The sequence below is a fragment of the Oncorhynchus tshawytscha genome, unplaced genomic scaffold, assembly GCF_018296145.1.
Source record: "Oncorhynchus tshawytscha isolate Ot180627B unplaced genomic scaffold, Otsh_v2.0 Un_scaffold_1528_pilon_pilon, whole genome shotgun sequence".
NCBI classification, from domain to species: Eukaryota; Metazoa; Chordata; class Actinopteri; order Salmoniformes; family Salmonidae; genus Oncorhynchus; species Oncorhynchus tshawytscha.
Window position 1 is genome coordinate 249731 of NW_024609832.1, and position 24460 is coordinate 274190.

The 24460-nt window shown below is 42.0% G+C and overlaps 1 protein-coding gene across 3 annotated transcripts; it reads right to left on the reverse strand.

Moving 5' to 3' along the window:
• Positions 1–4877: 4877 nt before the first annotated feature.
• LOC112235117 (inositol-3-phosphate synthase 1-A) lies at positions 4878–14099 on the reverse strand. Of its 3 annotated transcripts, none has more exons than XM_042319536.1 (11): positions 13824–14099; positions 8541–8663; positions 8283–8444; positions 7530–7578; positions 6928–7121; positions 6642–6791; positions 6326–6541; positions 5904–6068; positions 5598–5711; positions 5266–5483; positions 4878–5095 (listed from the first exon to the last, which is right to left on the reverse strand). In XM_042319536.1, exons 2-11 carry the CDS (start codon positions 8652–8654, stop codon positions 4906–4908), a joined length of 1572 nt encoding a protein of 523 aa, XP_042175470.1. In that variant the 5' UTR covers positions 8655–8663; positions 13824–14099; the 3' UTR covers positions 4878–4905. The 3 variants fall into 3 exon arrangements, with proteins under 3 accessions (XP_042175470.1, XP_042175468.1, XP_042175469.1); XM_042319534.1 differs by having other exon boundaries at positions 7446–7578; XM_042319535.1 differs by lacking the exon at positions 13824–14099 and adding an exon at positions 9158–9176 and having other exon boundaries at positions 7446–7578.
• Between the last annotated feature and the right edge of the window lie 10361 nt (positions 14100–24460).

Sequence of the window (24460 nt, forward strand, 5' to 3'; positions counted from 1 at the left end):
ATTTCTGGATTGGGCTGCGCTCAGAGTATCCTGCCTTGTCAAATCGCGCTGTTAAGACACTGATGCCCTTTGCAACCACATACCTATGTGAGAGCAGATTCTCGGCCCTCACTAGCATGAAAACTAAATACAGGCACAGACTGTTTGTGGAAAATGATTTAAGACTGAGATTATCTCCAATACAACCCAACATTGCAGAGTTATGTACATCCTTTCAAGCACACCCTTCTCATTAACCTGTGAGTTATTCACAATTTTCAATGAATAAATAATGTTTTATATGTAAGATTGTTAAATAAAGAGCAAAATTATGAATTATTATCATTACATTATTTGTGCCATAGTCCTATAAGAGTTCTTTGTCACTTCCCACGAGCAGGTTGTGACAAAAACTCACACTCATTCTTATGTTTAATAAATCTATCGTATAGTTTGTGTGTGCGTGTGGCAGGCTTACAATGATGGCAACAACAAAAAAACATTTGAGAGTGCGCTGACCGTGGTGCTAGAGGGGGTACTCAGCTGGAGGTGGAATGCTTGAAGGGGTACGGGACTATAAAAAGTTTGGGATCCACAAGTGTAAATTAATGTAATACTGAAGCACTGAATAACGCAGACGCAAAACAAAAGGAGTTTGAGGAACTTATTCAGGAATGATCAGGTTTCATTTATCTAAAAAACAGCAAATTGGATGGAGAATGGCAAAAAATGCACCAACTTTTCCCGAACATTCAATATAGAACTGCGACCAAAAATAACCTACAATTGTTTTACAAACCTGGAGAAATCTTTATCTCACTAACAGAGATTTTGAATGATGATGTAAAATATTTTAAACAAATGTTATTTTGTCAAGTTTCTCCAACCTCCCTTGAGGATACATTTTGTGATATCCTTCTCCCCAAAAATCATGTTAAACTATCTGTGACAGTTTTTGGTGAAGGCCTAATTACACATAATGAACTATGGTTGGTAATTGATACCTTTTAGATGGGGATATAAAGTTTTTATGAACTACTGAAATAACAAATAATCGTTACTTCTCTGAGAACTTTGAATTGTCAAGAGGCGTAAAACAAGGCTGCCTTCTGTCACCATACCTATTTTATTATGGCCATTGAATTGTTAACATTAAAGGGCTTAAAGTTAAGGGACTAGAGACGAAAGTATCAATGTATGCTGATGACTCAAATTCTGAAGTCCTCAATCTTCAACCTTGAATGGCCTCATTGAGGACCTGGATAATTTCTCAATTTTCTCTGGACTAAAACCCTACTATATTACGGATTGGGTTTCTAAAAGATACAAACTTTAAATTGCCATGTGGTCTGTCGATTTACATGGGCGGATGGTGAAGTTCCTGTGCTTGATGTAACATATCCTGGAAAAGTTGAGCGATCTTGCAACTATTAACTTCGATCGAAAGCAAAATAGATAGAATCTTGAAAACAGTGGAAAGGCAAACACCTATCTATTAAGGGAAAATGACCCTGATTAATTATCTCGTGATATTGCAGTTTACATATTTATTCCATGGCTCTACCGTCTCCAGGAGAATCCTTTTTCAAATCATGGGGGCAAAAAATATTTCATATTATTTGGAATGGCAGACCAGAAAAGGTTAAACGAGCATATTTATATAACCAACATGAGTTTGTAGGGTTCAAACTATTAAATATTACGGCATTAAACCTCTCTCTTAAAGTCTCCATTGTATCTAAATCCAAATTGGTTTTCTAGCAAGCTACTAAGCGAGGCCCATCCTGTGTTTGAGTGGGCTCTTTGCATATTAAACATTTTCATTTGATTGGCAATGGGTCCCTGTTTTAAAGTATCCTCCTTTTTAAAGTCTTTCACTTTCCTCCTCCAGAAAAGGGAGAACTAATATGACAGCAAATAATATGGCTAAACTCCAATGTACTGATAGAGAAACATTTTGGGGTGGGAAGAAATGTACAATGGGATAATGTTTATGAAGGTCATTGTAAACAGGAATGGTCAAATTGTCACACAAGCAGCTAACAGTATATGGAGGTGTATGCTCGATAAAAAATTACAATGCATTGTGGCTCTGCCACAAAATTGGAAGAGAAAATTACTCAAACAAGAAATTAAAGAATTAGTCTCCCCCCATAAAAAAAAAATAGCTTAAAAAATTGAATGAATGAAGTCAAAAGGTTTGACAGCAATACTTGTGTAAAAATTCTAGTCAGTTGGGAACAAGTTTTTGATGTCCCAATACCTTGGCATCGGGTCTATGAACTGACATAAAACAACAAGTGACATCAATCCGTTTGTTTCAATTTAAACTATTACATAAAAATACTTTCTACAAAAATAATGCTCAATATATGGGACATTGAGCAGTCAGCCTTGTGCAGACTGCCACGAGGAAGCAGAATCACTAGGATATATTTTCTGGTACTGTCTATTGGTGGCTCACTTTTGGAGTCAGGTCCAGGTATGGTTGTTATGTTATAAAATCAGGGACATGCAAACTGTATTGTTAAGACAACTGAAAAAACAGGATCAGTTAATGGGAAATATGATTATACTCTTTATTTTTTGGGCAATATCAGTAGAAATGTTACAAGGACACTCAAAAAGACAGCATAGTAAAATGGAGGAATGTATTGCAAAAGGAAGTATAAAAATGTCATTATACTGGGAAAGATGGGTTAATCTGTGGACATTGGAGGGTTGGATTTAAGATCAAAAGGAATGGTGGATTGGCCGCTGTGGGTGACAATCCATCACTTGAAGAAAGGGGAAATTAGGAATATATGTGTAATTGTTTAAATACGGACATCGTAGATGTGTGCGAAAATAGCTGCAAGTAGCAGTATTGTTAGTCTGTTAGTTTACTCCAATCAGGGTAGGGATGGTAGGGTAACATTGCATGTAACATACAGTGGGGAGAACAATAACCTGCAAAATCGTCAGTGTTTCCTACTTACAAAGCATGTAGAGGTCTGTATTTTTTTTTATCATCATAGGTACACTTCAACTGTGAGAGACGGAATCTAAAACAAAATCCAGAAAAACACATTGTATGATTTTTAAGTAATTCATTTGCATTTTATTGCATGACATAAGTATTTGATCACCTACCAACCAGTAAGAATTCCAGCTCTCATAGACCTGTTAGTTTTTCTTTAAGAAGCCCTCCTGTTCTCCACTCATTACCTGTATTAACTGCACCTGTTTGAACTCGTTACTTGTACGAAAGACACCTGTCCACACACTCGATCAAACAGACTCCAACCTCTCCACAATGGCCAAGACCAGAGAGCTGTGTAAAGACATCAGGGTTAAATTGTAGACTTGCACAAGGCTGGGATGGGCTACAGGACAATAGGCAAGCAGCTTGGTGAGAAGGCAACAACTGTTGGCGCAATTATTAGAAAATGGAAGAAGTTCAAGATGATGGTCAATCACCCTCGGTCTGGGGCTCCATGCAAGATCTCACCTCATAGGGCATCAATGATCATGAGGAAGGTGAGGGATCAGCCCAGAACTACACGGCAGGACCTGGTCAATGACCTGAAGAGAGCTGGGACCACAGTCTCAAAGAGAACCATTAGTAACACACTACTTCGTCATGGATTAAAATCCTGCAGCGCACGCAAGGTCCCCCTGCTCAAGCCAGCGCATGTCCAGGACTATCTGAAGTTTGCCAATGACCATCTGGGTGATCCAGAGGAGGAATGGGAGAAGGTCATGTGGTCTGATGAGACAAAAATAGCTTTTTGGTCTAAACTCCACTCGCCGTGTTTGGAAGAAGAAGGATGAGTACAACCCCAAGAACACCATCCCAACCGTGAAGCATGGAGGTGGAAACATCATTCTTTGGGGATGCTTTTCTGCAAAGGGGACTGGACGTCTGCACCGTATTGAGGGGAGGATGGATGGGGCCATGTATCGCGAGATCTTGGCCAACGACCTCCTTCCCTCAGTAAGAGCATTGAAGATGGGTCGTGGCTGGGTCTTCCAGCATGACAACGACCCAAAACACAGAGCCAGGGCAACTAAGGAGTGGCTCCGTAAGAAGCATCTCAAGGTCCTGGAGTAGCCTAGCCAGTCTCCAGACCTGAACCCAATAGAAAATCTTTGGAGGGAGCTGAAAATCCGTATTGCCCAGCGACAGCCCCGAAACCTGAAAGATCTGGAGAAGGTCTGTATGGAGGAGTGGGCCAAAATCCCTGCGGCAGTGTGTGCAAACCTGGTCAAGAACTACAGGAAACGTATGATCTCTGTAATTGCTAACAAAGGTTTCTGTACCAACTATTAAGTTCTGCTTTTCTGATGTATCAAATACTTGTCATGTGTCATGCAATAAAATGCTAATTATTTACTTAAAAATCATACATTTTCTGGATTTGTGTTTTAGATGCCGTCTCTCACAGTTGAAGTGTACCTATGATACAAATGACAGACCTCTACATGCTTTGTAAGTAAGAAAACCTGCAAAATCGGCAGTGTATCAAATACTTGTTCTCCCCACTGTATCATTGGAACAAATGTTGGTTAAGTTTGTATGTATATCAGCAATAAGAGTCTAAAACCACAGAATATTAAACTGGTTGTCCAAAAGTGACAATGGTTAAAGCCAACTAGAGGTTGTTTCCTACTGTATGTATCTTACACAAATAGGTCAAATAAAACATGATCATTATACAGTATGCTGTATAAAGAGTTTGGCTAACTTTCTATGGATCTAATTTAACTGCACTGTATATAAGTATCTAAATATGTAATAGTGTGTAACCCGTGGAAGAGTGGCTGCTGCATGTGCAACAGCTAATGGGGGTCCTAATAAACTAAACTATGGATGTAATTGTTTCTCTGTGGCTGTGGACACTTCTAGAATCTTCCCCGTGATGACAGAGACCTAATCTGCAGCCATTATCCAATCGTTGCCTCTTTCACCACGTGTGCGCAGACACCATTCTGTTGGGAGGCGTGGTAACCGTTGCTTAGGAACCTCTTGGTAGCCACATTGTCGTAGATACGGTTGTCGTGGCGAGGCAGGAAGCCCCTCTGCAGCTTGTGCTCCAGGTGCATGTGGTTCTGAGGGGGGAGACCAAGGCACGCTCTGAAAGGGAAAAGGGATACCTAGTCAGTTGCAAAACTGAAGGAATATAACCACAGAGACCGGTACAACATTATTATTGGACAAGAGCGACGGGAAGTTCAGTAACAAACATTATGATTGGTGACCACTAAGACAAATCCCTAACAAGACAGGGTGGTAGGTGTTCTGACCTCATGATGTTCTCAATGCAGGCTCTCTGTCTGAAGTAGGCATTGACCAGCGGGGCCCCAGGGGGGACGAGGGGAGCTTTACACATGAAGGAGAGGATAGCCAGGACACTGTGGAAGGACTGGAAGGTCTCTGATCCTTGGGGCCGAACACATACACGCTGACACAACTCTGTGAGGAGGACCAGGTCCAGGATGATAGGACTGGCTAGCAGAGAATCCTGGAGAGAGAGACCTTTTGTTAGAAAAAAATCAGGTTGAGGTGTAGGTGTGAGTGAGTGAGTGAGTGAGTGAGTGAGTGAGTGAGTGAGTGAGTGAGTGAGTGAGAGACTCACCTCACAGGTGTTGTGCATTGCGATAGTGTTGGTTCCTCCCATCATGATCTCAGAGGTGTATTCATCCATCGCCCTCTTACTGTCCCCCACATACGGTACATACTTAATCACCACCTACACACACACACACACACAGCAAGACAACAGAATCAACTATTTCTCAAGAAAAACTACGGATACTTTCTGCCACTTAGTAAAACAAAATGCAGTGCTATTGATATCTACCAGGTATGAAAAAACACACATTCAACTCTTAATTCAGATCAGGTTTCTCTGTGTTACACACACACACACACACAGACTTACACAGTGGTCAGGTTTCTCCCCATTGTGGTACAGTATAGGGTTGGAGTTGACCATGTCATCCACCACATTGCTCTTGGAGATCTCCTTGGAGCGGAACTGCTGCGGTGCTGAGAGGTTCATACCATCGTTGTTGCCAAGGTGATTGTAGCTGACAATGGAGGTGGGCTGTCATGGCAACAGACGGCAACACGTTATTTTACAGTCTGGTATTAACCTAGTGTTACACACATGAAATTGCCCTTTTACCTGGGTACAATTGTTGTAATAACAGTGTTTTAACATGTTGTATAGTCATTTTAGAATAACTTAGTAATTGTATAATTATGTACTTTGTCATTGTAAAAGTGGAACTGGAACTGTTCACAGAACAGAAGTCCTATTGAAGTGAATGAAACATCAAATGGACTGGGTCGACCTCTCACCTTGATCCCAGCACTGATGAGGAAGTCGACCAGGACTGACTTGATCTTTGTCTGACCAGACTTGAAGTCGTCTCCTGCTATGAACACGTTTCTTTCCACAGCCAGCTCTATCGCCCCAGGGACAAACGTGTTCTGGGGAGAACCGTTAATGTAGGCACAGCCCTCCAGGATACTGGCTACAGCAAACAAAGTAGAGGGAGACACCTCCCCACCTGACTGATAGAGACAGAGAGTAGAGAGAGAGAGTAAGAGAGAGAGAAGGCGAGAGCGAGACAGACATAATAGTATAGATAGAATAGATCCGTCAGATCTCTACCTGTATGGCAGCCAGGAGATTCTTGGCCGTGTCGTTGACCCCGGCTGTGAGGTCACAGAAACGTTCGGTGTTGGCCGTCCACAAAACGATGACCTTGTCCACGCCGCTTGAATGCCGGAAGTCCTGAATGTCTGCTCTGATCTGCTCCACCTGCAGGGAGAGAGAGAAGAATCACTACTCAGACACCCAGAGACACATAGGGTCTAGGGTATATGGGGTAAGAGCTAAAGGGTTAGGGGACAGGGTGTACGAGGCACACACACACACTACTTGGGATTGAGCGTACCTGTTCAGCCATGGTCCCTTTCAGAACGTTGTCTGCTCGGCCCGCCTGGTTGGCAGCTATGAATTCTGGGATATAGATGGAGGCCCGGGGTCGGAGGTGGCTCATGTGTGGGCGGAGCTTCTCCTGGAGGGACCAATCAAGGACCTCGGCTCTCTCCATCGCACTGCCCAGATCCATGGATGAGATGTCCCAGCCTGACACACACACACTCTCTCTCTTTATTTAATTAGCTAGCTAAAGTTTTACAAGCCTAATGTCTCTTAAAAGAAAACCCGTCAGACAGGCCCAAAAGAACATAGAGGACCAGTTAGACTAGAGGACCAGAGGTGTGTACTCTACCTCTGCCTCCAGGGCAGTGCTGAATAATGGAGGAGGTTAAACAGGAGGTTAAATAACGAGCCTGACAGACAGACAGTCCACATGGAGACTTTTAACTTTTCCTTCTCCAAAGTGGCCCCTGAAGAACTGACCTAGGGTCAGCATTCCTTCTCTTATTACATACACACATACTCCTTTACCATCAAAGACGATATCATTAGGGTGCATCATGGGTAGGAGGTCACGGAACGGAATGTTAACTTCCTTTCCATCTGGCCCCTCACCTAAACACACAGTTGAGGACTGGAAGAGGGAACCATAGTAGTTGGCTTTCTGGGAAGGGGGAGGGGGGTTCGAAAAGGGGGAGAGGGTAATAAAATAGACACAGAACAAAAATAAATAACAAGTCTTGAATAATAACAACACACTAAATCAGTGGTATTCAAACGTTTTCTACAGGGACTCCTTCTTTTCCCGCCAGAATTTCAGCCGACCCCACCTGAAATCTAATGTCAACCTTACATTAAAAAAATTACATTTGGATTTGTACATCAACAAGTAACCTTCGATTCACTACATTTTTATCTCTCTTATCAAAATTAAGAAAAACAATAAATTAAATGTACTCAATTATTTTTTAAAGGATCTTTCTCAAAAACATTTTATATTATCCTATACAATAATGTTGACTTTTAAATTTGTTTTGGCTAGCCCACTGCAATTCCCCCCGCGACCCCAACTTTGAATATCTGCATTAAATGAAGAATGATTTGAGGAATTTTTTCAAACAGGAAAAAAAAGGACACATTTGGGGAAGTAATGATGCCCATATAAAGGACTGCCTGTGTTGTAAACGTTAGTGTGTCAGTCAATGTTAAAACTCCACTAAACCCATCATATCAGTGTGTGTGTGTGTGTGTGTGTGTGTGTGTGTGTGAACCCATCACTGTGCTCTGCATCAGAAGAGAAACATGTCTTTTGAAAATATGCTATAAAACGGTCACAAAGTAGGATCAACGACACACACACCACCTTACCTGTTCTCCAGTTTTGGTTCTCCAGGTGAGTCCCAGTCTGTTGGCCAGTACAGCAGCGGTGACGGTGGTCCCATTGTTTCCTCCCCAGCCAACTAGCATCACCCCCAGCCTGGGGACATGTCGCTCAGTACGGAACTCAAGCTCACTAACGGACGGGGTCACCTGGAGGGGTGGAGTGGAGAGATTTACACAGTTAGAAATTAGATAGGTGATGCTGGTGTGTGTGTGTGTGTGTTTGTGTGAGAGAGAGAAACTTACTGTGAGTGTGTCTCCGTCCCTGCGTACAGCAGTAGTATGGTAGCAGTACTGAGCCTCGATGTGTGTATCTGTGTACTTCACATTGGGATTGTTGATACGAATGTTCTCGGTCATGACTGCAGGCTAGAGAGAGAGTGACAGAGAGAGGCATAGAGACAAAAAGAGAGTGAAAGAGTGCAACAGGACAGTTAGGGGACAGTTCTTTGGCTTAATTTATTTATTTTAAATCAAATCAATTTATATAGCCCTTCGTACATCAGCTGATATCTCAAAGTGCTGTACAGAAACCCAGCCTAAAACCCCAAACAGCAAGCAATGCAGGTGTTGAAGCACGTTGGCTAGGAAAAACTCCCTAGAAAGGCCAAAACCTAGGAAGAAACCAGGCTATGAGGGGTGGCCAGTCCTCTTCTGGCTGTGCCGGGTGGAGATTATAACAGAACATGGCCAAGATGTTCAAATGTTCATAAATGACCAGCATGGTGAAATAATAGGTCTGGGACAGGTAGCACCTCCGGTGAACAGGTCAGGATTCCATAGCCACAAATATAGTTAAAAAAATATTACAATTTGAAAAATAAGTATATGTAACAGTATAGACTTTACGCCCGTCCCCTCACCCGGACTTGGGCGCGAACCTGGGACGCTCTGCACACGTCAGTCACCCTCGAAGCATCGCTCCACAAAAGGCGCGGCCCTTGCAGAGCAAGGGGAACCACTACTTGAAGGTCTCAGAGCAAGTGACGTCACCGATTGAAACCCTACTAGCGCTAACTGGCTAGCCATTTCACATCGGCTACATATAGACTGAATAAATTGATAAGGTAGCTAACGATGCAAATAAAAAAAGTTAGCTAGCTCGCTTAACATTGACAATATGGTCAAACTATCTACATTATCCACATTGATACGTTTAGAGGCTAATTGTCAAAAGCGTATTTGTCATCATCTTTTGGTTGAAAAGATGAAACGTCAGTGGTGAAACATCACAACTGGAGTAACAACATTTTCTCAGCGATTCTCATTTGAATTACGACTTGGAGGGTCGTTCAAGTGAAACGTCTCAGTCGGAACTCCTAGCGCGATTGTCCATTGTTTGTAATCTATGTATGCTTGTGTTCTCTCATGTGCTTTATGTATTGATTTGTTGTTAATAATAAAAATATTTGTAAAAAATTTAAAAAGAAAGAGGCCCCCCAAAAAAAAGTCTCAGTCGGAACTCCGCACTTCCGATAGTGAAACGCCACGACTGTAAAGTCAACAACAGTAGCGTTTAGCATCAATACTCAAATCAGCGGTTCGCCTTCAAAATAAAAGTCCTGCATTGAAACTGATGCAAACTGATAAATAGTGGAATCATGCCACAATTGGACTGGATAATGGTGAACATGGTTGGAATGTCGTTATTTCAACAAAAGACAATAATTAATTAATTTTAGAATATACAGCAAAATCAGTTGAAATCACACTGTGGATGTAGGCCCAACTTCAGAATTGTATTGGGGCTTCAAATCTAATTTTATTTGTCACATGCTCCAAATAGAACAGGTGTAGGTAGACCTTACAGAGAAAAGCTTACTTACAAGCCCTTAACCAACAATGCAGTCCAATCCAAAATTAAGAGAAGCGTGACAAATAATTAGACAACACAGTAAATACAGTGCCTTGCGAAAGTATTCGGCCCCCTTGAACTTTGCGGCATTTTGCCACATTTCAGGCTTCAAACATAAAGATATAAAACTGTATTTGTTTGTGAAGAATCAACAACAAGTGGGACACAATCATGAAGTGGAACGACATTTATTGGATATTTCAAACTTTTTTAACAAATCAAAAATTGAAAAATTGGGCGTGCAAAATTATTCAGCCCCTTTACTTTCAGTGCAGCAAACTCTCTCCAGAAGTTCAGTGAGGATCTCTGAATGATCCAATGTTGACCTAAATGACTAATGATGATAAATACAATCCACCTCTGTGTAATCAAGTCTCCGTATAAATGCACCTGCACTGTGATAGTCTCAGAGGTCCGTTAAAAGCGCAGAGAGCATCATGAAGAACAAGGAACACACCAGGCAGGTCCGTGATACTGTTGTGAAGAAGTTTAAAGCCGGATTTGGATACAAAAAGATTTCCCAAGCTTTAAACATCCCAAGGAGCACTGTGCAAACGATAATATTGAAATGGAAGGAGTATCAGACCACTGCAAATGTACCAAGACCTGGCCGTCCCTCTAAACTTTCAGCTCATACAAGGAGAAGACTGATCAGAGATGCAGCCAAGAGGCCCATGATCACTCTGGATGAACTGCAGAGATCTACAGCTGAGGTGGGAGACTCTGTCCATAGGACAACAATCAGTCGTATATTGCACAAATCTGGCCTTTATGGAAGAGTGGCAAGAAGAAAGCCATTTCTTAAAGATATCCATAAAAAGTGTTGTTTAAAGTTTGCCACAAGCCACCTGGGAGACACATCAAACATGTGGAAGAAGGTGCTCTGGTCAGATGAAACCAAAATTGAACTTTTTGGCAACAATGCAAAACGTTATGTTTGGCGTAAAAGCAACACAGCCCATCACCCTGAACACACCATCCCCACTGTCAAACATGGTGGTGGCAGCATCATGGTTTGGGCCTGCTTTTCTTCAGCAGGGACAGGGAAGATGGTTAAAATTGATGGGAAGATGGATGGAGCCAAATACAGGACCATTCTGGAAGAAAACCTGATGGAGTCTGCAAAAGACCTGAGACTGGGATGGAGATTTGTCTTCCAACAAGACAATGATCCAAAACATAAAGCAAAATCTACGATGGAATGGTTCAAAAATAAACATATCCAGGTGTTAGAATGGCCAAGTCAAAGTCCAGACCTGAATCCAATCGAGAATCTGTGGAAAGAACTGAAAACTGCTGTTCACAAATGCTCTCCATCCAACCTCACTGAGCTCGAGCTGTTTTGCAAGGAGGAATAGGAAAACATTTCAGTCTCTCGATGTGCAAAACTGATAAGAGACATACCCCAAGCGACTTACAGCTGTAATCGCAGCAAAAGGTGGCGCCACAAAGTATTAACTTAAGGGGGCTGAATAATTTTGCACGCCCAATTTTTCAGTTTTTGATTTGTTTAAAAAGTTTGAAATATCCAATAAATGTCGTTCCACTTCATGATTGTGTCCCACTTGTTGTTGATTCTTCACAAAAAAATACAGTTTTATATCTTTATGTTTGAAGCCTGAAATGTGGCAAAAGGTCGCAAAGTTCAAGGGGGCCGAATACTTTCGCAAGGCACTGTAACAATAGCGGGGCTATATACAGGGGGTACCGATACGGGGAGGGGGGAGCAATAGTCTGGGTAGACATTTCATTAGCTGTTCAGGAGTCTTATGGCTTAGGGGTAGAATATGTTTAGAAGCCTCTTGGACCTAGACTTGGCGCTCCGGTACCGCTTGCCGTGCGGTAGCAGAGAGAACAGTGTATGACATGGGTGGCTGGAGTTTTTGGCAATTTTTAGGGTCTTCCTCTGACACCGCCTGGTATAGAGGTCCTGGATGGCAGAAAGCTTGGCCCCGGTGATGTACTGGGCCGTACGCACTACCCTCTGTAGTGCCTTGCGGTCGGAGGCCGAGCAATTGCCATACCAGGCAGTGATGCAAGCCGTCAGGATGCTCTCGAAGGGGCAGCTGTAATACCTTCTGAGGATCTAAGGACCCATGCCAAATCTTTTCAGTCTCCTAAGGGGGAATAGGTTTTGTCATCTGTCTTGGTGTGCTTGGACCATGTTAGTTTGTTGGTGATGCGGACGCCAGGGAACATAACGCTCTCAACCTGCTCCACTACAGCCCGATCGATGAGAATGGGGTGTGCTCGGTCCTCCTTTTCCTGTAGTCCACAATCATCTCCTTTGTCTTGATCATGTTGAGGGAGAGGTTGTTGTCATTGCACCACACGGTCAGGTCTCTGACCTCCTTCCTATAGGCTGTCTCATCGTTGTCGGTGATCAGGCCTACCATTATAATTCCCCTTATAATCATTTTTTCCCCGCCTGGCTCTAAATTACACCCATCTATAGCCTACATAGGTTCAGATCTCTTGGCCTAACGGTTAAAGTGGTTGTTTGACAGTCGCTGTGTCCGAGGTGAAGTTGGTGACAGATGTGGGAATGACGCCCTTGCAGAGGCATGTAGATGTGACCAACTGGGTACATACAGTTCAATGTCTATTTTTGATTAACATTTGGTTGAGTTGTCAACTAACATGAAATCACCAGAACATGTCACCATGACATTGGATTTCGTTTTTTTTTTTTTTTTATTGTGTGAAAAAAACATGAAATTCCCTTACATTGATTACTTTTTGCAAACGCAATGCAATCCAGTTTCCACATTGATTCAACATCATAACATTCATTTATTTTTGTTGAAATTAAGTGGAAACAATGTTGATTCAACCAGTTTCTGCCCAGTGGGGAGGGACTTGATATAGAGCATTGGTTCCCCACCAGGGGTAGTAGGACCCCTGGGGGTACTTGGCTTTTCCACAGAGGATAGTTGAGAAGAGGAGACCATAGACATACTGGTAAAATGCACATGAGGGGGTACTTCAGGGGTAATCCGGGCAGAGAAAAATTCAGTTTGGTGGTTTGGAAACCGAAAAAGGTTGGGAACCACTGGTATAGAGAGGCGTGGGGACAGCAAGTAAAATAGCAACCTTAACCAATACCTAGCCACCTTGTCAAAAGGTTCAGATCTCTTGACCTAGCAGTTTAAGTGTTGGCTTGATAGTCGCTGGGCCAGGGTTCGAATGCGGGTTTGGGCAATCGCCAAAATCGCCTGAGATGCAAAAACATTGTATTGCTTTGAGCCTATTTCAGCCATTACTGGAGTGTGTTTGACAGGTCATTACTAAACGTTAACGGGGAAAAACTAATGGCAAAAGCAAGATTGGGTTTGAGTCGCCAGCGTAAAATGAAAGCAATCGATCCAGTGACAATAGGCTACAGGAAACAAAGGAAATTGATGGCTGAAAATTAGAAATCCTCAACTGGTCAGACTTGGCAAGCGAGTTGATGTTAATACACTGTACAGAATTACCGTTAGATTGTGAAAACATGACAAGGAGTTTCAGGCTAATCCGTGACGCCTACAAAACACATTTCTGAAGAGTAGCCTATGTATGCACAGATATCAGCACCGTAACTCCTATTGCGGAACTTTGACAGTGGGAATTCACTTTGGTAGTAAAAAAAAGCCTAGTACGCACTTAAAGCCTACGCACTTTAGCCTACTTACCGTGGAATACGTTGGAGTCAGGAGATTTAATTTTCTCTTCTAAACAACAATGATAGGTTACGGACGGTTATTCGTTGATTTGATAGCTTGCTTGTTTCGATTTTTCTTTTATATTTCAACTAATAACCTATTAAATCGCTTGTTCTCAAGCGCAGCCCGACCTCTTCAATTCGTCAAGTGAGCCGAAGTGACATGAAGATGGGATGTTCCAAAATTGCCGTTGTGAGTGCAGGAGGATATCCAGTAGAGCCCCGTTCATTTATAGATAGCTTAGTGGCAGAGCCGGACTGGCTACTAGTAGGCAGAGGAGTGTCTATGCAAAATCCCTGACATTTACATATATGTACACGCCAGTAAAATTAAGACTAGTCTTGCTATTAGGAAAATATAGACATACCACATTATTATGTCATACAAGTCAAGAAGTCCTAACGTTTCAGCAGTTGACTTGTGCTTTATGGAAAGTAATACTTAATAAGGGATATCTCATAATTATTTAATATATATTACTCCTATTACACTCTGATCAATAGGATTTATTGATCAGTGATTCTGACAATGTTGTGCTTTTTTTCTATTTCACAATCAAATCACGGTGTCACCTGGTCATGCTCCTCCAGTTTCAACTGTTCTGCCTGCGTCTATGGAACCCTGACCTGTTCACCAGACGTGCTACCTGTCCCAGACCTGCTGTTTTCAACTCTCAGCAGGAGCGGTAGAGATACTCTGAATGATCGGCTATGAAAAGCCACCTGACATTTACTCCTGATTACTCCTTATTATTATTTGACCATGCTGGTCATCTATGAACGTTTGAACATTTTGGCCATGTTCTGTTATAATCTCCACCCGGCACAGCCAGAAGAGGACTGGCCACCCGTCATAGCCTGGTTCCTCTCTAGGTTTCTTCCTAGGTTCTGGCCTTTCTATTGTTTTTCCTAGCCACTGCGCTTCTACACCTGCATTGCTTGCCGTTTGGGGTTTTAGGCTGGGTTTCTGTACAGCACTTGGTGACATCAGCTGATGTAAGAAGGGCGTTATAAATACATGTGATTGATAATAATGTTAAGCTGATGTGAATCAAATAGTTTGTTACCATCACTCTCGAAGCATTGATGGTGTAGTTATGATAGAATGAGAGAAGGTGAAGCCGCCCGGAGGCCCAGCCTGATGACTAAATCACGATGTAAGACATTATTTGAATAGCTGACCATTTGTAGGCAGTGGCAACCCGTCATTCAGGGCAGGCAGAGACCCACCTGTTTATTTTGTGTTGCCTGTTTTGCATGTTATTTTGGCATTATTCCGTGTCACATTTCAGTTGGCAATCAACTTAAAAAAGAAAAAGAAAGTATGTCACCTCCAACATGCAGGTGTTTCAGCCAAGCTCAGTGCTTTCTGTGGTGGTGGGGCAGCCAGCGGAAAAATATGGAGCCTAGGGGTTTGTAATGTTCTCTAGTTGTGCCGTGATTGGCTCAGTGTTTTGTCACTCATGGGGACACTACGTTACCGCAATATCTGCCGGGGAGAGCTCGAAAATTCAAGCCACCTGGGTGCTGTTATAGTCACGTTAGAAGTGCCCATCCAAGAAGGCTCAAGGCCATTGGCCACAGATAAAATTATGCCAAATTACGTTATATGTACGGTAGTTTTGATTGGACTGATCATGTTAACATCACACTTTCAAAATCTTACCTGCAAGCTAGCGGTCATCATCATGAATCAAGTCAACAATATACTGGCAAATCCTTTTCAAACCTTGTCATATGAAAATAAATTATGTTGAGAAATTATAGATAAAATGTATTGGTGCTCATCGGCCAGTGGACATAAACATTACACAACAAGTTGGAAATCTCAAATTCAACAATGAGTGGTTTGGAAGGAATCAGTGGCTGCGAGCATTACAAAGCAATCACTAGCCTACTATTCAGTGGAGTGGATGTGTGGTCCAAGTCTGGGTTTAAAGGTCTCTTTTCCAAGCTTAAAAGGATAAACAATCAACATTAGCCATGCTGTCAATCCAGCATGACTTCTGCTGCGTTCAAAACAACTGGAAACTCCGAAATGGGTCATCTCAGACTTCAGTAAATTCAAGACAACTGGGAACTCGGGGAAAAAATGAACTCCGACTGGGAAAACAAGTTTTGAATTGATCATCCAACTCGAAATTCTCAAATCGGAGCTAGAGCTCCGACCTGAAGAACACTAACGTCATGATTCAACCTTGGTTTTTTTTCTGAGTTCCCAGTTGTCTTGAATGCACCATAAATCCAGAGAAGCCAGACTTTGATGACAAAGTTTGATGACAAAATTTGCCCACGAAGGCCCGCCGCGCCACCTTCCTGTTCAAGTGAGTCCAGCAAAACAAGGTGAGTCCAAAAATGTATTGTATGCTGCTGCATAAATGACGTAATATGCCAGGGAGACATGTATACTGTAGCTAAGAAAGTAATGCTAAGTACATGTTGGGTAGTAAGCTGTTAGTAGCCCATGTGCCTCACCCTAATAATTTGGTCCCTTTTCCCTTCATAATTTAGCTTACTGTTCTGACTTGGTGGTGCAGATGTAGCCTATAGCCTGTTCTAGAGAAATGTAATCATTGAATATTGTAAGAGCTTTCATTGTCTGCTTATATGCCTCTTTTATTTACCCTACGGATTCTGACTTGGTGTACAGGGACAATACTGTATGAATGGCCCATGTTCTGAATTCTGTCGCTGTACATTTCAAAAGTGCTGAACAAATAGTTATATTGGCTATGTTCGTCCTAGCTAGTTCATTAATGTCTTAGTCGAAATTACGGACCTCTTATCCGCTTGTCGTCCCCTTATACCATAGTTTGCACATCTCAATTGTAAGTAGAAACCACATTTGTTTAAGCAAGTCAGCCATATCAGCTATGTTTTTTTAAAGGTTGCAAATGAGGCTGAATGAACTGTTTCGCTGCCAGACAAGGCTCAGCTGATAGCCAGGTGTAGCAATGGTAAGATGTTGGGATTGCTTTTGGGACTTTGCTGTTGGGACATTTTCATGTAGGCCTGAAATTTTGTGGGCACCGTTTGTCAACATTAGTGTCCAATTAATGTATTGTGTAGTGGCTTTGCTGGCATGCATCTAAAACATTTTTTGTGAGTTTGCCCCACCAAGATTTACATGCTAAAGTCGTTACTGTTTGTGGGGTATCACAGGGGTCAAACACACCTTGTCGGTGGCCTTCTACAGGAAGGGATGTTCTCACAGACCCCTGTGAGGTGTGAAGACAGATGAAAACGTGAAATCGACGAAATTAATGTTATTGTGTGAATTAAATTGTCATGTTTGGATTGCTTCAAAAATGCATAAAGAGCTACGCAGTGTTTGGTTTTCGCCAGGAATAATGGGACCCATGTCATCCAAAAAGTTATACTTTTGAATCATCTGTCCATAGAACATTCTTCCAAGCGTCTTGATGATCATCCAGGTGCTTCCAGGTGCTTTTTTGGCAAACTTGAGTAAACTTCTTGGACGACATGGGTCCCATTATGCCTTGCGAAAACCAAACACTGCATCCACAGTAAGAACCTCACACCAACGGTCAAGCATGGTGGTGGTAGTGGGATGCTTTGGGGATGCTTTGCTGCCCCAGGACCTGAACAACTTGCCTTAATAGAAGGAACTGTTGGATTCCTGGTTAAACTTTGAACATTGCTATTCTAGAGACATGATACATCAGAAGTAAAACTATAGTCTCTGAGGGGTGATAGATACTGGTTTTTACATCAGAAGTTAATGGTTATCTGTAGGACCCAGACTAGCTTTGGAATGTGCTGGGTAGATGGGAGGAAGTCACAGGATTGCTATAGGTGATACAGGTGGATATCTTTGGATTAGGCATCAAGGGTGTTGAGGTCAGGTCAGATCACCTTAAGGGAGAAGGAATGGTTTATTACCCCATCACTTCGTCTTCCTGTCAAACCATTAAAGATGTAAGGATTGGAGAGAAGGAGGAGTGCCTAAGGGTGTGACATGGGTGATTTATGTGTTTTGTCTTGTCTAGGGTTTTTTGAAGATTTATGGGGTTGTGTTCTTTTAGGTGTCTAGGTAAGTCTATGGTTGCCTGGATTGGTTCTCAATCAGAGGCAGGTGTTTATCGTTGTCTCTGATTGGGAGCCATATTTAGGCAGCCATATTCTTTGGGTATTTTGTGGGTGATTGTTTCCTGTCTTTGTGTTTTATGCACCAGTTAGGACTGTTACGGTTTTCATGTTTATTGTTATTGTAGTTTGTTCATGTTTGAGTTTTCTTATTAAATTACCATGAACTATAACCACGCTGCGTTTTGGTCCGCCTCTCCTTCCCAGGAAGAAAGCCGTGACAGTATACATACTGGTGGTGGTGGAAACATGTTTTGTCTAATGCAGCTGTATTGATCCTCTGGGAAGAATAAACCTGGTTAAGCTTCCATAATGCCTGCTGAGTTTTTTACTCTGAGAATTAGAACCTAACAGAAGCATGAATTCTGCTCTGTATCAGAAAATTCTGCAGGAGAATGTCAGGCCATCTGTCTGTGAGCGGAAGCTGAAGCACAGCTGGGTCATGCAGCAAGACAATGATCCAAAACACACAATCAAGTCCACATGAAAATGGCAAAAAAGCAACAAATTGTACGTTTTGGAATCGCCTAGTGAAAGTTCAGACCTAATCCCAATTGAGATGTTGTGGCAGAACATGAAATGAGCAGTTCATGCTTGAAAACCCACAAATGGCGTAGAGTTAAATCAGTTCTGCATGCAAGAGTGGGCCAAAATTCCTCCACAGAGATGTCAGACTGATCAACAACTACAGGAAGCATTTGGTTTCACTCATTGCAGCTAAAGGTGGCACAACCAGTTATTGAGTGTAAGGGGGATTGGGTGTTACATAACTTTGTTCATTAAATAATTAAAATAAGTATAATTTAAAAAAACATTTGTTAACTCAGGTTCCCTTTATCTAATATTAGGTTTTGGTTGAAGATCTGATAACGTTCCGTATAAAAAATATGCATAAACAGAGAAAATCCAAAAGGGGGCAAATACTTTTAAACGGGACTGTATATCCTGATGCTTAGTCCCCTTACCCCTATACATATATACCTCTATCACTCCTGTGTCCCGGCACATTGTAAATATGGTACTGGAACTGACTGACCCTGTATATACATAGTATGCTTATTTACTTTCTAGTGTTCTTCTTAGTTCTATTTCTCGTGTGTTATTTTGTACTACCTTATGTTATTTTTAGTATTACATTGCTATTGATTACTGCATTGTTGGGTTTAGAGCTCGCAAGAAAGACATTTCACTGCACTTGTGCACGTGACATTAAAAACTGAAACATTGTAGACCAATCTCCTAGTGTAGCGTTCCATTACACTATAGTGTGTTTTTTTAAACTTAGCCTATAGACTTTTAGATTTGTTTGTATCTTTTGAAGTTAAAGACGTGGTATGGTGTGTACCATTTGATGATTGTATTCTAATTGCATAACTGTAATAAATCGGATTACTTTTAAATGGATACGAAACCGTAGTCCTCATATTTCAGAGAAGCTATGTCACGACTTCCGCCGAGGTTGACTCTCCTGCCCGTTCAGGCGGTGCTCGGCGGTCGTCGTCACCGTCCTACTAGCCACTACCGATCCCTTTTCGTGTATCTGTTGGTTTTGTCTGATTGGTTTCACCTGTGTGTTGTTTAGTTAATTAGTGTCTGTATATAATGTAGGTTGTCCCACCCTTGTTTTGTGCGGGATTGTTTATTTTGTCATTCATTTTCGTCTGTCGGTGTTATTGTGTTTCTTATTCTCCGGTTAGTCTGTTATCCTGTGTTGGATAATTTCACCCTGTGTGTGTTTGGGTTGACCGTGTTTGTTTTGTTCACCGGAGAATAAACTTTATATCGCTATCTGCTCTCTGCGCCTGATTCCACCCACCTTGATTAGACGTGACAAGCTAATATTCTTTGTATTATTATTTGGTGAATGGTCTAATAGTAAGTGTTATTCACACTACACATCCCACATGCTTGGCCTCTAATTGTGCAGCTCTGAGCTAAGGTCAACTCAATCATTTAATGCTAGGACATAAGATGTTAGTTATTTTGTCTCTTAGCCTCTTAATAGTATTCAGTGGTGAAGCAAGGCTCGCATGGATAGATACGTTGGAAATGCTTATGGGCCTACAGCATTCACATAATAATGAAGTCAGATTAATAATGAATGTACTCTGAACAAAAATATAAACGCAACAAATAAAGTGTTGGTGCCATGTTTTATGAGCTGAAATAAAAGATCCCAGAAGTTTGTCATACACACAACATTTTGTGCACAAATTTGTTTACATCACTGTTAGTGAGCATTTCTCCAGAGCTGTTGCCAGAAAATTTTATGTTAATTTCTCTACCATAAGCCGCCTCCAACGTCGTTTTAGAGAATTTGGCAGTACGTCAGCCCAGTAGTTCCACAGGAACGCCACATCCTGCTTCTTCACCTGCAGGATCGGCTGAGACTAGCCACCCGGACAGCTGATGAAACAGTGGGTTTGCACAACCAAAGAATTTTTACACAAACTGTCAGAAACCATCTCACGGAAGCTCATCTGTGTGCTTGTTGTCCTCACCAGGGTCTTGACCTGACTGCAGTTCGGCGTTGTAACCAACTTCAGTGGGCAAATGCTCACCTTCGATGGCCACTCTTCACAGATAAATCACGGTTTTAGATACGCAGACATTGTGTGTATTGTCATGTGGGCGAGCAGTTTACTGATGTCAACGTTTTGAATAGAGTGCCCATGGTGGTTGTGGGGTTATGGTATGGCAAGGCATAAGCTATGGACAACGAACACGATTACATTTTATCGATTGCACTTTGAATGCACAGAGATACCGTGATGAGATACAGTGGCCCATTATTGTGCAATTCATCTGCCACCATGACCTCCTGTTTCAGCATGATAATACACGGCCCCATGTCGCAAGGATCTGTACACAATTCCCGGATGCTGAAAATGTCCCAGTTCTTCCATGGCCTGCACACTCACCAGACATGTCACCCATTGAGCCTGTTTGGGATACTCTGGATCGATGTGTATGACAGCATGTTCCAGTTCCTGCCAATATTCAGCAACTTCGCACAGCCATTGAAGAGGAGTGGGACAACATTCCGCAGGCCACAATCAACAACCTGATCAACTCTATGCGAAGGAGATGTCACGCTGCATTATGTAAATGGTGGTCACACCATATGCTGGCTGGTTTTCTGATCCACACCCCTACCTTTTTTCTTAAGGTATCTGTGACCAACAGATGCATATCTGTATTCCCAGAGATGTGAAATCCATAGATTAGCGCCTAAATAATTTATTTCAATTGACTGATTTCTTTCTTTGAACTGTAACTGTTTTTAAAGTATTGCATGTTGCGTTTCTATTTTTGTTCATTTGTAGTTTCTTATTATATTCAACATAATTCCAACCAACCTACCTACCTACCTACACACACACACACACACACACACACACCACTGAGGTCCACGTCCACCACAGCCCATCCTGTGTGCAAACTAGACAAACCAGTCACCTCCCTACTGCCTCTCAACCACACCCTGACAACATGTGGTCTGACCAGACACTCTGTCCTTCACTCACCTTCGCTAACCAGGCTCATATGATGATGAGTAACCTCCCTAAAAATGTCTAGGCTGTAGCTCAGTGGGCTAACATAGAGCCTCTTCACACTACAAATTCAGTAAAACAAGTCTCAAATATTAGGAACATGTCTGTGCATTTCAGCTGTTTCTAAAACTATTACCATTTAAACTGTAGAAATGTTGGCTCAATGAGACAATTCTGTTCACATTGTCCTGCTTCAAGGGCGGCAACTGTCGAGTGTCCTGCGCTTCTTCCAAAAGTAGCGGTCAAGATGTAGCAAGTTTACGTTTTAGTAATATGTGTAGCAGACGGTATTTTGATGAAAATTGGAGTAAGTGTGAAGAGGCTCTATGTTAGCCCACTGAGCTACAGCCTAATCTCGACCACTACCTCTGGAAGTAGCAGGTAGCCTAGCGGTTAGAGCATTGGGACAGTAACCGAAAGGTTGCTTGTTTGACTCCCTGAGCTGGCAAGGTGGAAAAAACGGCTGTTCTGGCCTTGAGCAAGGCAGTTAACACCCACAACATCTGTGCAGTGGATGTTGATTAAGGCAGCCCCCTGCACCAGAGGGGTTGGGTTAAATGGGGAAGGCACATTTCGGTTGAATGCATTCAGTTGTACAACTGATCAGTGATCCTCTTTCCCTTCCCTGGTGGTAGTGTATGACATAGTAATAAATCAGATGCAAAAAAAAAGGTTTTCATGGAACCAGATTATTTTTCTAATCGGGTCATATGGTTTAATGGCCTCGCAGTTCTTGTCCCGACAACAACTGTGATTTGACAAAAATAAACAGGGCTGAACTAGCTGTATGCAGAGTTGCAATGTGTAGGCCAGCGGAGATCATCAACTAGATTGCGTGGTGTAGAGATCATCAGCTAGATTACGTGGTGTAGAGATCATCAACTAGACTGCGTGGTGTACAGATCATCAACTAGATTGCGTGGTGTAGAGATGATCAACTAGATTGCGTGGTGTAAAGATGATCAACTAGATTACGTGGTGTAGAGATCATCAACTAGATTGCGTGGTGTAGAGATGATCAACTAGATTGCATGGTGTAGAGATCATCAACTAGATTGCGTGGTGTAGAGATCATCAACTAGATTGCATGGTGTAGAGCTCATCAACTAGATTACGTGGTGTAGAGATTGCGTGATGTAGAGATGATCAACTAGATTGCATGGTGTAGAGATCATCAACTAGATTGCATGGTGTAGAGATCATCAACTAGATTGCATGGTGTAGAGATCATCAACTTGATTACGTGGTGTAGAGATCATCAACTAGATTGCGTGGTGTAGAGATCATCAACTAGATTGCATGGTGTAGAGATCATCAACTAGATTGCGTGGTGTAGAGATCATCAACTAGATTGCGTGGTGTAGAGATCATCAACTAGATTGCATGGTGTAGAGATCATCAACTAGATTGCGTGGTGTAGAGATCATCAACTAGATTGTGTGGTGTAGAGATCATCAACTAGATTGTGTGGTGTAGAGATCATCAACTAGATTACGTGGTGTAGAGATCATCAACTAGATTGCGTGGTGTAGAGATCATCAACTAGATTGTGTGGTGTAGAGAGATCATCATTAACTAGATTACGTGGTGTAGAGATCATCAACTAGATTGCGTGGTGTAGAGATCATCAACTAGATTGTGTGGTGTAGAGATCATCAACTAGATTGCGTGGTGTAGAGATCATTAACTAGATTACGTGGTGTAGAGATCATCAACTAGATTGCGTGGTGTAGAGATCATCAACTAGATTGCGTGGTGTAGAGATCATCAACTAGATTACGTGGTGTAGAGATCATCAACTAGATTGCGTGGTGTAGAGATCATCAACTAGATTGCGTGGTGTAGAGATCATCAACTAGATTGCGTGGTGTAGAGATCATCAACTAGATTGCGTGGTGTAGAGATCATCAACTAGATTCAGCCGTGGGCCAATTGTTTCTTGAGCGGATAGTTGGGGGGCCTGAACATAATTACAAATAATAAGCCCAAACAGATATAATATTGGAATAAAAACATAATACTTTCAAAACCTTGCTTACATTTGTTTATGATCACGTTGCCACGCCCTGACTTTAGTTATCTTTGTTTTCTTTATTATTTTGGTTAGGTCAGAATGTTTGCTTATCACGCTGCACTTTGGTCTCCTCGTTATGACGAACGTGACACACGTGTCTCTATTATTCATGTGAATACTTGCGAACACATTTTCCAAATTAAAATCACTTGAAGCTGATTTTCATGTGTTTTTACATTTTTTTTTTGTATATCCAACAATGAACATTTTAAAAAAACATCTTGATTTTTTTGCTCAGAACTTGGGGGGCCAAATAATACCCTGGTGTAGACCTTTGCATCTGTAATTAAAATTATACTCATAAGGTTATCTGATCCTAGATCTGTGCCTGAGGGCAGACAGGAAATATAACACAGTGTAGTCAAAGTCGACATATTGGTAATTAGTTAAAGGGCAGAAGTTGGGATAAATACAAAAATAGCCAAACATTTATTAGTAGGCTACCAGAGTAGTCTATTGAAACCACTGACCAATGGTCTTTTTCAAGTGGCTCAGCATAGGGAGAGAGAGCAGTGGGGAAAAAGACAGTGTCTTCTGTCTAGAACAAAGAGGACTGGATGAGAGAGAAAAGAGAAAGTAAATCAGCAGAAACAGACTGGCTTCCATTTAAAACACATACCCATGCGACACCAGAGGAGCAACCAAGCAACAAACACCAACACACACCAACACACACACACACACACACACACACACACACACACACACACACACACACACACACACACACACACACACACACACACACACACACACACACACACACACACACACATTGAGCAGCCTCTCTACAGCCTCTCATTGGACACAAGTCTTTACGTTGTGCGATTTGATTGCTTTGCCTGCACAGTGCAATATTTGTACCATACAGTG

Excerpts from the sequence above, each read along its gene's own strand:
- LOC112235117 (XM_042319534.1), bottom strand. The coding sequence starts at position 8,654 with ATGACCGAGAACATTCGTATCAACAATCCCAATGTGAAGTACACAGAT. Across the intron at positions 7,579-8,282 it reads GAACCAAAACTGGAGAACAG|AAAGCCAACTACTATGGTTC; the intron begins GTAAGGTGGTGT and ends CCCCCTTCCCAG. Across the intron at positions 5,096-5,265 it reads TGCATTGAGAACATCATGAG|AGCGTGCCTTGGTCTCCCCC; the intron begins GTCAGAACACCT and ends TTTCCCTTTCAG.